Here is an 18,050-nt window from a genome sequence, read left to right as displayed (position 1 = left end):
TTTTAGTTTCTTTGACAGTCAAACAAACATTTTGTCATCAAATATGATCCTTTTAGTGACACATGTTGTATGCAGATATGAGATTTAAAGGGCTGGAATGAGATAACAGTGATGTTGATGATCCATTGCTTTGGTATGCTATCTTTAGTTGGAGGAAATAAACGCCCTTGATAGCTTTGGCATTTGTTTACTGCCTCTGACTGCATTGAGATACGTGTTGCCTTCACTGCCACAGTGCTGAAGTCCTCTGCTGAGCGATCTGCTGCTGCTGTGGTCATCCAGGGGACTGTGGGGCCACGGCTTGTGTTTTTTGTTGTGTTGCACCTCTAAACTCTGCTCCCTATGTTCCCAATATTTGCATTAGGCAGTTGGTACCTATTGGCTCTACCCAATATTTGTGTGTTTTGGCTGCCAGGCCATATTAAATAACATTATGTCATAGTCTGTACCTTTTCGTACAGATAATGAAAACGCTTGATGCCTTTTTAAATGGCCAATGAACCCAAAATCTGAATCTGAGGATTATAGTTATTGAATGAATGTTGCATTTTCACAACACTGTCCACTGATTGGATCACAGATCTTCTGCTTCCTGAATTTTTACACATTTAATTTAAATCAACATTTGACCACAAAATACAACAAAATGCCCATGTTTAATTACATTTTTTTTTTAAGGATATTTCTTTAAAGGGCCCATGTCATGCTTTTCCGGTTATTACCCGTCCCCTTGTGTGTTATGTAGCTTTTTCTGCATGTAAACAGTCTGCAAAGTCACAAACCCTCAAAGTACACCATGTAGCGAGTACAACTCTAACAGAAAATACCTGTCTATGCTGACCCAGAACACCTCGTTGGAGATTTCTCTTTTTCCATTTTTTTCTTCCTGAGTATAGTGACGTGACCATACCCAGGTCCAAATGGACCAATCCGTGGAGCTCCTAACACACACACACTCACTCAGCCTTATATTTTCTCAGCCTCGGCTCCGTGGATCTCCATTAACAGTTCGCCACACACTTACATGTGTGTGCTCAGGCTGAGTCTCGCTGTCTGGCAGCAACCAGGAAGCGACACCAGTAATCCAGCTCACACTGTCCGCTCCTCGAGCGGAGCAACGAGCCCCGCAACGTCCCGCCAACACGGCACCCAGACCTCACGCAGCATTCTCATCTGTTTGTCATTACTGGTGTCATTTTCTGGTTGCTAACAAACGCCATTGTAACACATAAACACACGTCAGAGCACAGTGGGCTCATAGGGAGGGGGGGGGGGACAACAAGGCGTGTAGGACAGAGAGTGAATACACATACTATACAGAGATGCTGTATGAGAGAACCAATGTGATTTTGGAACATTGAACATTGTAAATATATTCTAGTATACCTCAACAATTGAATTATGATCAGTAGAAATGGCCATGACATGCGACCTTTAACATTCACTGATTACAATGATGTGTTGCCCACTGTGCTATTGGTTATCAACATCATTTGATTTGGTTCTTAGGCTATAGTGAAATTGGCCATTGTTCATGTAATACGCTTGGAAATACAATTATTGCACAATAATAATGTGCAAATGTATTCTTCAGTTTACAATTTAAATGTTGTGGAAACATGGCTTTCCCTCAAACACAATGGAAAAAGCTATACAAACTCACGCAGGCTGTCTTGGTATTTAAGATGTATTTTATTCAGAATGGCTCTGAGTGGAAGTACAAGAGTTAATATTTTTCTACAAAAAATATCACCGATCACTTCACAAAAGCCCACCACGAAGATCTATTAACCATATTGTAGATCTGCATGCATGAAAAATGTAAACTTAGTCAAAGAGTCGTGTGACACACACTGTAGTAACGCAGGAAGTATTTGATGCTTTTCCCTCTCAGAGGCAGGTTTGTGGTGGCTTTTACCAGACGCTCAGTATCTGACAAACTCACTCTTAACTCACTCTGGTCGTGATACAAGCAGGGAAAGTCGGGCCGTTGTGGCATCATGTGGACAGTTTATTACAAGTCGTCAGGGGCGGGGAGTGACTCCATCGTGGGCTCCATGCCCCAGATATCACGAGCATACTCGGTAATGGTGCGATCACTGGAGAACTTGCCACATCCGGCAATGTTCTGGATCACCATCTTGGTCCATTCCTTGGGGTTCTGATGAAAAGATGAAAATGATTGATAATGTGAGGACCCGGGTAATAAGATCAGTGATTAAAAGGCTTAGTAGCTCTGAGTAATGACCTTCCATTAGTGGTTATACTCATATACCCAGACTAATTAAAGTCCGACTACTGTATAAATGCATGAAAGGCTTTTGTGAACCATATGGGTTGTGTGGTTTTTTAATGAACATACCTTGTAAAGAGCGTTGACTTTCTCCTGGCATTTCATGTAATCTTCATAGTCAGCAAAGACCTTGTATCTGTGCAGAAAAGGATGTAAGAAAATGAAAAAAACACAAATATAGTACAATAGGAATGTGTTTGGTGTACAAGTGTGTATTATTGCATGCATGTACATGTCTATGAGTCGTCTCTTTTCCTTGTATGCGCCACCATGCAAGTTAATACACGTTCTTATTTGTATTTGTGTACGCATGTGTGTGCCTCAGGCTAGCAATGTTAGATGTGTCTTTACCTGTCATGATTCATCAACATGTTGACAATTTCTTTAAACAGGTCATGCTGCTTTGGGCTAAAGAAGCCTCCAGCGATCTGGTCAATAGCCTGTTTCAGCTCAGGCAGGTGGTTGTAGTACTCCAAAGCGTTGTATCTAAGGGGGAAATAAATCGAAGCACAAGCTTGTTGCTGTAGTAACTGCCTCATTAATTAAGGTGCAGTATCCAGTGCCTGTTCAGAGACATTAGCAGATTCCCCAAGGCCACACCTTTCAGTTTGAAACATCCCAGCATGGGTGGAAAAAAACATTGTGTGGTGAAAGTGATCATTACAAAAACCTGTGCAAGAGACAGAGTGCTAAGAGCTCCTTGCATTGATATCAAACAAGATGGAGATGGAATATCTTGTAGATAATTCACCACATGGATCAGATAACTGTGTTCTTACTATTCAACAATAGACACACAAATAAAATATACAAAGTTCAGCCTTTTTTCTGCCTTTGCTCCTTTTGCTGTTCCCCTGTGGGATTATGTCATGGTCAAATAAAACAGTCACATTTAAGGACACACAGCTCTGATGAAGGGATAAAATCACATAGTGAATAGATTCCATTAGCAAAAGAAAAAAATTTGTTTGAGGTCACAAATGTAACTGGAAACGTACCCTTTCTTATCCATTGCATCAACGTCATCCACCCTCATGCCGAAGATGAAGAAGTTCTCCTCGCCGGCCTCCTCAGCCATCTCAACGTTGGCTCCGTCCATTGTACCGATGGTGAGAGCACCGTTCAACATGAACTTCATGTTTCCGGTGCCAGAGGCCTCAGTGCCAGCTGTGGAGATCTGCTGTGACAGGTCAGCCGCAGGGATGGCTGGAATATGACAGAAGTAGAGGGTTGATGTTTTAAGGTATTGGTAAGCATTTTGGGTTTTCAACAGATGTAATGAGAACAGATTAAAGGTCACCTACTGTATTATGCAAAATCCACTTTTTCATGTATTGTATACATCAACATGTGTCCCCTCTGTGTAAAGAGATTCTGAAAGTCCCTCTTTTTGTCCTGATCCATTTCTATAAAAACCTGTCTGAAAATGAGCTGATCAGATTTTGGCCACTTTATGATGTCATAACGATTTTTTGGCTTGTGTAACCATTAGCCAATCACCAACCAAGGTAACCCCCCCCCCACACACACCCACACCTTATCACCTGATTCTCTTCCTAGAGCACCATTGTGTTCTTTTTAACCAAATATCTCTCATCTTTTTTCATCCAAAGTAACAGACTTTTGAAAACAGGGCTGAAACAGAGGGGTATGAGGCAATGGCATGCTATAATGCATTATATGTTTGGTATGCCAAACACTTCAGAAACATGTTTTGTATATATCTGAGACCTATTATAGAGAAACGGGAAACAAAGCTTACTGTAGAAATAGAGCAGTGCTTTGGTAGTTACCTCTCTCTGCCAGTGTGACTCTGTAGTTTTCCAAAAAGATGACTTTAAGACGGTCTCCGACCACAGGGTCGTTGTTGACCACCTCCCCGATGGCTGTGATCAGACGGATGATCATCTTGGCGGTGTGGTATCCAGGGGCAGCCTGCACAAAAGAGCATTAGATTTGTTTACTTGTGAGGGTGATTTTGTTTTGGAAGCTCAGTTGCATGCCGTAAACCACAAACCTTTCCTCCAATCATGACAGTTCTTGGGGTCCACTGCTTGTTGGGCTCCTTCTTGATGCCTGGTGGAGACATGAAGAGATACCAGTAGTGAAATGTGTGTGTTTGGATAAAAGCATTTGGGAAAGAAGATTCATGAAAGTGCACTTACGGTTATAGTAGGTGATGATGTGCAGACAGTTGAGCAGCTGTCTCTTGTATTCATGGATTCTCTTGACTTGAATGTCGAACATGGAGTTGGGGTTGATCTTCACCTTGTAGTGCTCTTCCAAGTGCACAGCGAACTTCAACTTGTTTTCCTACTTTATTGAAAACATTAAATCACATACAGGAAAACAAGTTAAACTTTATTTGTTTGTGCTGTGTAAAGGCACACATTCTGCATTTTGGCAAAACAAATAATATGAAAAAAAGCTTTTAATGCAGGCTTAGATGACAGAGATACCTCATAATATGTTCAGTATAAACATGGAAATGCATTGATTGCATTGTGCTTTTGGCAGAAATAATAAAATCTGATTTTATACAATCTGAATTGAAGATAAAATATTACTTCACCTGCTTCACTTTGGCGACATCACGAATGAAAGCCTCATCATTCACAAAGTTGCGGAGGCTCTGCAGCTGGTCAAGATCACGGATGAATTCCTCACCAATTCTCTGTTAACACAAATAAAGGAAAACATTTAAAAAGAACAAGTATTTACAGTTGCTATTTGTGTGAAGTGTGCATGTTAAAAACACAGCTGACCTCTGCGATGACCTCAGCCAGCCCCGGGTTGCACATGACCAGCCAGCGGCGAGGAGTGATGCCGTTGGTCTTGTTTTGGAACTTGGTTGGCTCCATCTCATAGAAGTCTTTGAAACTGCAGGGAGAGAGAAGCATCACACATATCAGAAAATGCAGATGATGCAGCCACCCGTGCACACTAACAAATATGACTTTTGGTGATTCAGGCGTACAGGTATAGTTCTTAGACTTACAGAGTAGCTTTAAGGATGTCAGAATGTATCCTTGCCACTCCGTTGACAGCATGGGAACCAACAATGCTCATATGGGCCATGTTGATCCTCTTCTGTCCGCCTTCCTCAATGAGGGACATGCGGCGCAAACGATCGTGATCGCCAGGGAACATCTTTGCAACTCTCTGCAAAAGAATGTGAGACAAAATGTTTTGCTTGCTGAATCGTATATCCTGATAAACATATGATATAGGTAAACATAGCTCAGAGAAGCAGCAACACAGCACTTTCCATCATTATGAAAGAAAAGGAAACGGCGTACTGTGAAGTGTAGAGTTGAGCTACAGCTCATAAAACCTGCCCACCAGTTAATGTCAGAAATGTTTCAACTTTCATTCAGCGTGGGCTAATTCTGACAGACGCTGCAATTAAAAGCCAATACAAAACCTTTTTTTCTTTGACATACATGTTTTAATTTCCTCGTGCTAATCTTAAAGCCACTTCTTGCATTTAAATATGTTTTTTTTTTCTGTCTTTCCACTGTGTTATCAATACATGTATTTACAAAAAGACATCATTACCTTCATTTCAGCTATTGTGCTTTTTTTATTCTGCTTTTCTAATCTTATAAATTCAGCATTTTAATAATGTTTTTTGAACTATAAAGTCTACATTTAATATTTGTATTTTGTGTATTTAGTTTATTGTGTAATTATTCTTTTTAATTTTGTATCTTTAATATTTTTTAATGCATGTTTTTTGGGTAATATTAACATGTCTTTGGCTCTTTTCTTTCTGTAACACATGCACATTTCCCCTCTGTGGGACGAATAAAGGTATTCTGATTCTGATAATACTCACCCTTATTCATTGATTGCACCAAGCTTTTTTTTCAGATGACAGTACATAATGCTATGCTACTGCAAGAATGCGTTACTAAATTGGCACTCAACCACCGTGCTTCCTCTGCTGCCATAAATATACATTGTACAGATTGTATGCATTATTATTAGAAATTATGACATGTTGCAATGTGGAGTACTGACCTCCAGGTGGCGACGGTTGATCTCATAGACAATCTCCAGGTGACGAGGCAGCAGCTGGGCAAACAGGTCGACTGGCCAGCGCTCCAGAGCTTCCGGAAGGACGGTGTGATTGGTATAGGCACACGTGCGCACACAGATGTCCCAGGCCTGAACACCAGCGAGAGGGACAACATGAACCATTACAATGATGCTGGTAAATTAACATTCCTAGAATATGAATCAAAAGCACAGGAGCACAAACAAAGATATGGGAAATGCAGTTCAACAGTCACACCAGTGTCACTCTTCCTCACCACGTCCCATTGAAGTTTCTCCTCATCAACCAGGACCCTCATCAGCTCAGGAATAGCCATGGCTGGGTGGGTGTCATTCAGCTGAATGGCAACCTAAATATGCAACACAATAATAAAAGACAATCCATAATTAGAATATTCCATAATAGTGCTTTCTAGATACTGTTCATTTCATCTATTCTCATAATACAGTGTAACCTACATACAACCTGTTCAATGCACTGAAAGAGGCAATTTAATAAAAGCACAAAGGAATCCTTTTCATTTTTGACAGAAACTATTTTGTTGAATGTAATGCTTCACCTTGTCAGGCAGTTTGCTGAAGTCTGTGCGAACAATCTCCCTGGAGCCAAACTTAGAGACCTTGAAACGACGGATGATGTCTTGCAGGGTGGCAGAAACTACAAAGTATTCCTGCTTCAGACGGAGCTCCTTTCCTTCAAAGAACTGAGGACAAAGACACACATTTGTCTATTTGTGATCTGCAGGAAAATAATTATAGGTACCATCTTGTGTCTGCTAAACATGCATAGACATCTGCAATCAATCCTCTTTAATGAAATAATTACCCATACCTGATTTTATAAGAAAGTTTTAGAACTGCATCAGCTCTATTTAACATATCATATAATCATCATGTTAATGCAGTTATTGCAGTTAATTAAAATGTATTGGGACAATTCTATTATGTTTAATGTTTGCTGAAACAATTATTTGAAATATTTATGCAAACTGAATTCAGTGTGAAGGTTTGACCCAATTCAGCCTAATTTCACATTTGCTAAGCCACAAAAAGGAGGAGAAGTAAGTAGAAGTGACCACCCATGTGATTTTGGCTATTTTTATGTTTTCAATTGTGGATATTAAGGTGATTTTAAATAGAAATGCAACATTTGCCCCAGCTACTGTCAACAGAAAATTAGTTTTATTGAGTGATAAAGAGATGAATTCTGCATGAAATAAAATCGCAATGTAAGGTCGTTGGCTGGATATAGTTGGCTATAGTAAAGTATAGTTTTAAAAAGGGCCTTGACTCGTTATGAATGTCCTATGTGGGATTACCAGTGTGGAAAAACAACAATGAGCATGCCAAAACCTTGCCGCGGCACACCTGTTGCCCCTCTGCAACTTGATTGGCTGTTAGCCAAATTGCTTCCTGTTAGCGTCACTTTGTTTATAGTTTGTTTAGTATGGTCGTAGAGAAGATAGCAACCGTTACCATGACCAATGCGGATTATCTTTAACAGTAGCATATAGAAATACAGGCCTGCTTGTTGAATAAATACTTAAGATTAAACGCAGCGAACCAAACCTCTGGGAAACTTAAACAGATAACGTTAAGTGGTTCTCCAGGACTAAATGCCTATCTGCTTGCATGTCGGATAAAACGCTTCTGCCCCCCTCCCCCTTGTGGGTTTTTATTCGACGGAGATGGCAGTAGGCATACAGAAGGCTTTTGGTCTAAATAAGGCTTTGAGGATCTCAAGCATGCTTCTCTCGGGATTGCTAAAATGGATCCAGCAGGACAACGTTTCCAAGTTAGGCTTCTTCCGCAGAGTTAACATCTACCCAAACTGACAGCTCATGAAAACGAGGACAAGAGCATAGCAGCAAACTGAGGAGAAACGGTATGAGCTGGGATGTATCACCTGTGTGGAAATGTGGGGGAAATGTGTGCATTACGTCATTTGATTGGTTGTTGCTTTTCTTTTTAAACCTAAATACTTTATATTTACGACCCTGATTCAACGACTTCAATAATATAAAAAAGAACATTGGAGAAGGTAGCTTTCCCATTTTGAATGATGATGATACAAGCCTTGTATTAAAGCCACATAGAACAATGTCAGACTTAATAAGATCATGATCATCATCATCATCATTAAAATGTAGAACTGTTTCCTTTTTCCCTTTTATGGAACTTCTCAGTTTCATGACTTGAAGACATCACATCAGTGTTTGGTCATTTCATTGTTATTTAAAATCATTGTTTTGTTATTATTTGAATGGCATAATTGTTAAAAAATAACCCACAGATCAATTCAATATCAAATGTAGGCGTTTGTTTATACAATTCATTATGAGTCAAATGTAACATTTGGTTTAACTTTGATGGACTTCTTGGTTAATCAATAATTGTTTCAGTGCTTTTATATTGTTATGAGTAACACACATTATTAATGCCAATAGCAGTGATACTGTGACTGAATTCAAACAAGGCTAGAATATTAGGCGGAAGATCTGCTCTCACTTGCAAGGACATAAACTACCAGAACTGACATGTATTATATCTTGATCAAATCCTCCATCTTTAGCCTTCAGGGACTAAGCTCATGGTCGGCAATTCTTATGTCAGCTATGAAGGACGACTTCAGAGGAAGAACACACAGTGGCTCCAGCTGAAGACAAAGGACACTAGTTGGGGTCTAAATTATGGAAATCCATCCGAGTTAGGATAAGCCCTTAAATCATACAGGAGCCATACTGTCCAAAGCTACTATACACTTTTCTACTTTTTTTGTGTTTCCTAATCCATGGTCACATTTGCATGGCCATCCTACAGTAAGAGTGCAGTCCTGGAGGATCAAAAGGTCATACAGTCTTTTTTTCTTACATTGTCGTTGGGATACAGCACACGGGAGATGTTCTCAGCCAAGTTCCTGTCCAAAACAGCCTGAATGTAGCCACCAACATTGACTGCGAGGGGGAAACAAATACATTTAATTCAAGTTAATTTGACAACTGATGGTAAATTATTGACCTCTGCAAGACACTTACAGTCTTTAAGGTTAAAATCGCAAGGGGCCTTTGCGGACCACAGCCTCATGGTGTTGACATAGTTGTTTCTGTATCCGGGGACAGGGGTGTCATATGGCAAAGCCAGCACTGTCTGCCAAAAACCACAGAGACAGACATACTTATTTATCATCTTACATTGCATCTCTTACTATTCATATTATCTATTTTTATTCACATGTTCACCTGAGTGTCGACCCATTTGACTCCATCAGGGGTTTGCTCGGTCTTGCCGTAAAACTGCACTGGACGCATGTACTCGGGACGTGCCTTCTCCCAGGGGTTGCCAAAGCGCAGCCAATCATCAGCCTCCTCAACCTGGATAATGACATACATTTATCTTTAGGGGAAAAAAACACTCATTAGTGGCTTTTGAGCCAGACATAGAAAATGATGATGAACACGAGGACATGATAATGATCATCTAGCAGGTGATTTGAGGTAATAGAGGGAAGCTATTCATACGCACTGAAAAAAAAGGAACGTTGTCTAATTTCTAACCTGCCAGCCATTAACGATTTTTTGATTGAAGATACCGAATTCATAGCGAATACCATAACCATAGCCAGCCAGACCCAGTGAAGCCATGGAGTCCAGGAAGCAGGCTGGAAACCAGAGGCAGGGGAAAAAGCAAATCAACATTTGACAAGCTCTTATATAAAATGATGCATTATTTAAGTCAGTCAACAAGAGTAAAGATCTCTTGAGTTGATCAAATATGACGGGTGAAAAGATGCTCACCGGCAAGGCGTCCCAGGCCACCATTTCCCAAACCAGCGTCTTCCTCCATGTCCTCAAGCTCCTCCATGTCCAGACCCAACTACAGACAACAGCACACAACATGGCCTAATGTAGCTTTCGATCTCCGACATTTTAAAGTTCTAGGTGTAATAAATGAAAGGTCTTTTCCTCACCTGGTACATGGCCTCATCACAGGTGTTCTCCAGGGCGAGGTTCACCATGGTGTTTTGGAGGGTGCGGCCCATGTAGAACTCAAGGGAGATGTAGTAAAGACGCTACAGTTTGAGAAGAAAGATCGAAATAATCAACGACATACTGTATGAACTAGGGGTGTGAGAAAATATGGATTCACTGGAAAATTCCATTATGTTTTGTGTTGTAATTCTGGATGTTACAAGGAAAAATACAAATAACACTTCTGAATACATATCAAATTACAGTTTTCTCATTCAGATTTTATTTATGGTGGCGATTTCATATTATGAAAAAAATGCAATACCTTCCCTTTCTTACAGTATCGCAATATTCAACATTATATTAAATTGTAACTTTTGTATCATTTTAGATTTCTTACCGATACACAGCCCTAGAAAGAACAGCCAGAAAAAGTCTGATGAAGACTAACAGATGTATTTTAATCTCATCGTGTTGTTATGGTTACATAAAGATCCCCACAATAGCATGATTGGTATAAATCTATGCAATTATAGGTCACAAAAACATCCAACCCAGGCTGTCATCGAAACCTTCCATTTTAATTATTTTGATTCGGGGTTGGGAGTGCAGAGATGTGCTACCTGAGCCTGTGTTTAGCCTTTGCCATTTAGTTGTTTTTTCCCCCCCTCCTCTCACATGGTGGGTCAACCCAGTTGAGGAGGAGAAGGGACAGATTGCTTTTGGAGTAACATAACACCAACATGTTGCTCTGTGCAGAAAATAGCTCCTGTAGAGGTCGCTGTAAAGGTCAGCTTGAGCCTGATACCCTTTCATTGTGGAGTTTCCAGTCGAGAGTATTGATACATGTGTTAAAAAAGAATGAATATATATGACAGAGCAGCATCACAGAGAAGCTATCTCTTGAATTATAAATGACTGTTCCAAATGTTGTCAGACTTCAATCCTTGATACATCTCATTATGCTTATTAGCTACGTATTCCCCTCCTAATAATGCATAATCGTGATGTGAAAAATAAATCTATATGTACGTTATCGAATATGCAGCACAACACTCTAGTCTGAGCCTGGAGTCCCTCACTCCTTAAGGCTTCTGTTTAGACCTTTTTAGGGTAGATTCACCTTTGCCCTTTGAGTCTAGAGGTGATGCAGTTAGCAGATCAGATGGTTTTTCAGTTGGAGGCTTCATCCCACCTACATCTCATTTAAAAGTTTCACAAACCTAGCTTAGTGTGAGAAGAAAATGTCACTCTCCTAAGATAAATACACAAGGGCTTTGGTAAGTTACAGGAACAAAAACCCTGCAGAGTAAGCCTGAGGGTGCAGGGAAGTGTTCTTCCTGTGATCACCATTTCCCCCCCTGCTAAGTAAATGCAAATGTCACTCTGCCTCTGTGTCTATTGTCATTGCACACAGTTTGGTATGTTATCTCCAAGATAATGGTGGTGTGGTTTGCAGTTTCCTATTGTAGTTATTTCTGTATGGCTGTTAGCTTATAACACTGCAGTTGGGGAGATATAGCTGCTCTGATTATTCAATGCCCTCAGAGGCATGCGCTCATATGACACAGGGCTATGTGCTTTATGGTCAGAGAGGACAGCGACAGAAGGTCATGGAGAGGTTTAATGTTTCAACGCACTGTAAGAACGGCAGCATACCAACAGGGTGCTACAGTAAGAAGCCCGGATGAAGTTTAAATGTCATGACCTTACACTGACATCAGGCAAAAGAACTGCTAAAAGTACATTTGGAAGAATATAAATACCTTGTTGGAACGATTCGTGGCCTTTTTGTTTAAAATGTATGAAATGTGCTGAAGTTATTGCATGAGATGAACAGTATAAGATGCAGGGTGTGGCACAGAATGCTAATGAAAACAAATGGCACTGTGGGAAGGCGGGGCTCACAATGCAACAGGCTGTCCATACATATCCTGAAGGTGAACCAGTTCATAGATTAAATATAATTACCAGTATTCCCCTTGTTATTATTACTATATTGGAATGTTATCTATAACAAATACAAGTGTCTGTCATTGTTGCCATTCAAATAACAACCCATTTTTTAAAGAATTTAGCCCATGAGTCAATAATAAAATGTATTTATTGATATATTTATCGTTACTGTTATGACTTACTTTGGGATCTTTCTCATAGTAGTGCTGCTGGGTTCTGATCCACCTGCCAATCAGGTGCTCCCGCACAGTGTGGGCGAGAGCAAAGAAGTAATCCCTTCTGGTAGCCACATTTCTGTCCTTGACCAGCGTAAAGTGGAGATGTCTGTTGAAATCTGTCTTCAATGCCGAAATGTTTTCAGTGCCGGCGAGGCCTCGCACTGAAATCTGTTTCCTTCTATCATGGTCAGATAAGGGTTTAGACATGGTGGCACGAGTTGCAGCAGCTCAGGGCTCTTGACTGGCAGAATGTAAACAGAGAGACAGCAGGCACACAGCAGAGAGGCGCCCACAGCACCGGCCTGGGGTTTGGTATTTTAAAGCCACAACTATGAATATTAAGTAGAGGGTGGAGCAGAGTGTATATATTAGGGGAAAAGGTGGGGCTTAGCTGGAGGATAGATGTTATGTAACACAAGTGGCCCATCTTGGATTAGCTACATGACATTTTGGAGGATGTTTACAGTACATCTTTTAATATAAAACAGGGTGGGTACTTTTCAGATTTCTCATTTGATTTGCACTGGTCATATCCAATCATTTTAGAGTCAACCTGATCAAAGCAGTATGCACAATTTATATCTTCCTATTAAGAAAATTAGTATTGTCTGCCATGCTTGTATTTCACTGTTACATAAAGGGTAATTGTGACTTTAACAAAGCTGCTGACCTAAAATAACCTAATGATTGAGATTATAACAAAAAATCTGAATATCATCTTTTATCTTTTTCAATGTGTAACTATGTCCCTGTCTGCCAGTTTGATGCATTGTCTGATTTTGTAGAAAGAATACGTGCAGTGATAATATCTGGCAGCTACAATGGCTAACTTGTTTTTCTCCCCATCGTTGGCAGGGGTACCTTGGCCAGCAGATGGTAACGATAAATATTAGATTAAATGTAATTTTTGCAACTAAAAGGCAAAAGGCACTGTCAGCTAATTCTCATATTGTGTAGCATGATGACACTATTTGTTCCTGCATTAGAAGGCAGTTACAGGACGAAGTTCATTAAGCAGCCTTGAAACCTGAACTGCAGTATAGAGATTTTAAACATTAACATGCCGTCGTATCACTTTAAAAGTACTGTAAGTTTTTAACAAGCAGCATTCCAGATCTATGTAGATCACATCTGTTCAAGAGCCCAGAGCAATATCAGACACAAAAGCAGCTGCAGCAGAGCTAGTAAACCCGCTCTATTTACAGTTGTCAATCGAGCAAACCAAACTATCAGGAAGTCTTGACCTTCTATAAATAGTATCTCTGACCCAGTCCCAAAGGCCATGATATTTGAAAGGCATATCTTGTTAATGTCAGCATGCGCCGGCAGAGAACACTAGTCTACTATGAGTCGGACTGCAGCATATGGGTGGAGGCTGAGCCGCTCGGGATGCAGTAATGCACACTTACCATTACCTTGTTTGAGGGGGGCTCCTGCCTGGAATTGGTTAAAAGCGGGATGAAAGATTGACTGTTACTTTAATGCCACTTTTACTGGACTGCACTGCACTTTGGATAACGATTGACAGGAAAAGTACTGGGAGTAACATCATTGCATCTTTCTAACCATTTGCAAAGGAAAAAAGAAAGGATGCTTTTGTCAAACAAACAAAACAGCTGAATAGAAATCAAATTAGCGCTGGTGGTTGAGGCTGATGGCGGGGCTTCAGGGCAATTTATGCATTATTTGAAGAATTGTAAGAAATTCCGTGGCATATTAACGCTGTCTACACCATTTCCTATTATGTTTCTTTGAATATTTCTGCATACCAAATGACCCCCAGAACAGAGGGTCCACCACACAGCAGATGACAGAGATTGAAACTGGCATGCCCCCGATTTGTCTATTATGATGAGCAAATTATGTTCTTACATGTCTACTGGCTGTTCTGTCAAATGGTACATCAAGCATTTCAAGACCACACTGAATGAATGCACTGCCTGATGGAAACTGTGAAAAAACAACAACAACAGTATTCTTGATGTGAAGGCAGATTTTCAACAACAATGGAGTTATTGTAACAGTCTAGCCTCCATGTGCCATCCCAATGTGACCAGTTTATTTATTTTCTATAATCCCTTTATTTTCTATCTACAATATGGGACTGTCTAAAACTGTTATTTATCTCCATGAAATAATCAGGAAAACACATGGAAGTCTAATTAATTTGTGATTATAATTTGACTCCCAAGAGAATATTAAGTTAATTAACGATGATGTTAATGAATGCTCTGATTGTCTAGCAGTAACCACAGTTGTTAAGGCGCCTGAGTAGGAAAAAAAAGGGTGTCAATGATTGACAGTCACTGGTGAAGCCAGGTGGGCTGGTGAAAACTGGGATTTGTTTGCAGTAATCCCTTCGGGTATAACTTGTTTATTTGTTGTCCCTATTATGCTTTTGTGGGGTTTTCCCTTTCCTGTAGTGTGTTATATAGGTTTTTGTGCTTTGAATGGTCTGCAAAAGCTCAAATCCTTGAGTTTCTCTCCCACACACCTTTCTCCTGCAACGCCCCCATTTAACCCCTTTGTTTACTTACGGAACAAAGTGACAAGATGTAACACTCACACTGCTATTGGCTAGCGTTCCCACACATTGCACGTGATAGGCTAAGGCGCGGTACATCTCTAAGTGGTTGACCAATCACAACAGAGCCGGTCAGCTAACCAATCAGAGCAGACTGGGCTCTGGTTTCAGACAGAGGGTGAAAAGAGGTGCTGCTGCACAGGCAGTATGAGAACAATAAAGTGCTTTTGGACACTAAAGCATGTAATTATGTCACAGTAGAGGCAAACCTAAAATATGAACCTGAAATCAGAATAATAGGGCCCCTTTAAACATTGCTGTTTATTTTTTCTCCTTTATTTCTTTCCCTTTGTGTTGATAACTCTAATGTTGAAAATTGGTGTGGAGTGTGGAATGTGTTTATACAAGGAAGAGTGAGTTGGCTTCTACTGTAACATCATTTCTGGGTTGAGTTTGGTGGGCAAAATGTAGATTTAAACTCTCATGAAAACATCAATTTTAAACAAAGGTATTATATTGTTGTATGGGTTTTTTATGTTATGTATAGGAACTATCTATTTTTAAATACCTTATTGATGAGATCTTTGTTTTTAGCGCTAAACAACAAGAGCTCAGGAAATTTATTTTCTGCCAAACTTTACTATTCAAAATATGAAGCTGACATCTTAGGAATCCCTTCACACGGTCCTAAGTGTATCTGAAAGCTGTCACACAGTGTTGCATTTACAGGTGCAAGCTACGTCTGGCACCTCCATGTCCTTGACATTACATTGGACGCCATCCTTTACATAGGCATTGGGTTTTTTCATGGATCCCTTTTCCTATCTCCTTTTTATTTTCTTTGTTCTCTTGTATGTGGCTAGCAGGCAAATTCAGCTTTTCACCAGGTGAAGAATGAAATATATTCTTCATTTACACAACACGAGGTATCAGTAGTCATGGGATTTGCTTCAAAGGAAGCATAGCGTGAACAAAATTGAAATGAGACTTGTCAGATTGAAGTGTGATTCATTAATAAACAAGTAAAAATAGGTAGCGTGTGGTTGAGGGAAAATGTGCCAACACACTCTGCATGAGGCCAGATAGTGAGAGTGTGTGCAACTTTAATGTTTCTTTTTAAACATTTCTTTAAAAATCTTGTCTACATTCAACAAACCCATGGCTGCTTTCCAAATATACTGTACATGTGAGAGCATCTAAGCAAGCCAATAATTGCATCTTAATTTGATCTGGCTTTAATTTTGTCTTGCCTCAGTGACACATTGACTCCCAGACATCCTCATTGTAACAAGCAGCCTGTTAGGAAAGCTGTTTCTTTTCTTGCCTGGAGAATATGAGCATCTTTGTTTACATCTCACCAACAATTATGGACTTGAGGTATTACACCTACCACTTGGCACACATTTGTTCCTTTACATGAAGCTGCAGCAAGCAATTGTATGCCTCAGTGTTTCCCTTTCTGTGATGTAAGTGGCTAAGTTAAAAATGTGTTATACTAAACTGAAAATCTGAAGGGCTCAATTCAGATTTTATGCACCGTGACATGATTTATCTCTGCTTTCCCTGCCATTTCTAATAATGACAAACACGATCAGTATTATTGTTTGTTTTTGTGTAATACAATTTTATCTCTGATGGTGGTAAAAAGGCATTTAATTGCATCCGCGCTGAACATTTCTGTTGTGTCGAGTTAAAAGGGTGTTGTGTTTGCTGAATACCAATCATCTGATTTGCATTGTATTTGTTGATGGCAATGAATCAGAGAACAGTCGGTTCACTGGGATGTTGTTTGGTTGCAGTGTTTTATTCTCTGGGTTAAACGCTTTATTTTGTCACTCTCTGAACCTGTCAACATGGGGCCAAGACAAGAGGAATACTGTCACCTGGTGGTAAATCTGCTAATGCCACATGAAAAAAAACACCAGCTTTGTTGTGTGTTAAGTCGACTGAATAAGCACAAACAGCATAGTAGCTACAAGGTGTGAGTTATTAAAGATCTGCACTAATTAACACAAGGAGATTTGCCAAGAAATTCAATGTGCGTATATACTGTACATCAATTTCATAAAGTTAAGTTTGCTCATCAAGGAAAACCTACAGTACTTAGTCTAGGAAAACAGATGTCTAATGTCTTCTCTGGCTCTGGAGAAACCCTGATGATGATGAATTCAATGTAATTTCTACGGCTAAATTCCATTATTTGAAACGTGGGTTCTGTAGTTTTTTGTTTTGTTCTTCTCTTAACTCAGAGCATGGATTTAAAGTCAGGGTAAAGTTATACATTGATAATACAAACTGATTATATAGATGTCTATGAGAAAATGACACAACTCCTAACTTGATTGATTACTGAAGTAAACATCTTGTCTTTGAGTTTAACGTCTCCATAGTTAGTTTCAAGACATCTTCAATCCTCATGATGTTCATTTTATAAATGATGGTCCCATTTAGAGTAACATCGCCTCCAAAACAGGTAAAGCTTTAGGGTCGGGCTACAACAGTGTCATCCAGTTTGTCTGCTGACGACTTCTACCCTTTCAGAGTGTGGTTTCTGTTCATGAAGGTCATTTGTAACATTTTGGTCGCCTGTAAATGCCTTTTTCAGCATTTGGTTTTACTTTGCTCTTGTGTCTTCTACTTTCAGAAACACAAGATGCCCAACATGCCAAAGTCCAAGCATCAAAACTGAACATTTACATTACATGTCACTTGTTAGACACTTTTATCCAGTGGCTTACATTCAGTCCTGTGGGCAATCCCCACTGGAGCAATTTGAGGTGAAGTGTCTTGGACACAACAACATGCTGACTGCAGTGGGACTCGAACTTGCTCTCCCCTGATTTGAAGATCAGCACCCTAACCCACTGAGCCACAGCCTGCCATCACTGTAACAATGTCAAATGTGTATTTATACTCCTAAAGATAAAACAAATTATTATGATAAATGCACAAGTAAATCATCATTTGGTGTAAAGGGAACAGCTGTTAGTTTTCAAGGAAGAAGTAAAATATATTTTCTCACTCCTTTTTAA

General features: G+C 39.8%; 1 protein-coding gene across 1 annotated transcript; it reads right to left on the bottom strand.

Annotated features, from left to right (window-relative positions):
- Positions 1-1,673: 1,673 nt before the first annotated feature.
- pygma (phosphorylase, glycogen, muscle A) lies at positions 1,674-12,804 on the bottom strand. Its single transcript, XM_010790053.1, has 20 exons — positions 12,459-12,804; positions 10,320-10,421; positions 10,147-10,225; positions 9,907-10,010; positions 9,592-9,723; positions 9,388-9,499; positions 9,224-9,306; positions 6,913-7,056; positions 6,610-6,702; positions 6,317-6,463; positions 5,292-5,455; positions 5,059-5,173; positions 4,866-4,967; positions 4,459-4,606; positions 4,311-4,369; positions 4,087-4,228; positions 3,292-3,499; positions 2,645-2,779; positions 2,363-2,429; positions 1,674-2,161 (listed from the first exon to the last, which is right to left on the bottom strand). Exons 1-20 carry the CDS (start codon positions 12,699-12,701, stop codon positions 2,015-2,017), a joined length of 2,526 nt encoding a protein of 841 aa, XP_010788355.1. The 5' UTR covers positions 12,702-12,804; the 3' UTR covers positions 1,674-2,014.
- Positions 12,805-18,050: the final 5,246 nt, after the last annotated feature.

Source organism: Notothenia coriiceps, unplaced genomic scaffold (genome assembly GCF_000735185.1).
Source record: "Notothenia coriiceps isolate Sejong01 unplaced genomic scaffold, NC01 NC01_scaffold00033697, whole genome shotgun sequence".
Lineage (NCBI taxonomy): Eukaryota > Metazoa > Chordata > Actinopteri > Perciformes > Nototheniidae > Notothenia > Notothenia coriiceps.
Note: the sequence above shows the minus strand (reverse complement) of the source record. Positions and strands in the feature narration are given on the sequence as shown.

Coding starts and splice junctions, on each gene's coding strand:
- pygma (XM_010790053.1), bottom strand. CDS start 12,701: ATGTCTAAACCCTTATCTGACCATGATAGAAGGAAACAGATTTCAGTG. Junction 6,464..6,609: donor AGAAACTTCAATGGGACGTG/GTGAGGAAGAGT, acceptor GCTGGTGTTCAG/GCCTGGGACATCTGTGTGCG. Junction 2,162..2,362: donor AAGTCAACGCTCTTTACAAG/GTATGTTCATTA, acceptor TCTTTTCATCAG/AACCCCAAGGAATGGACCAA.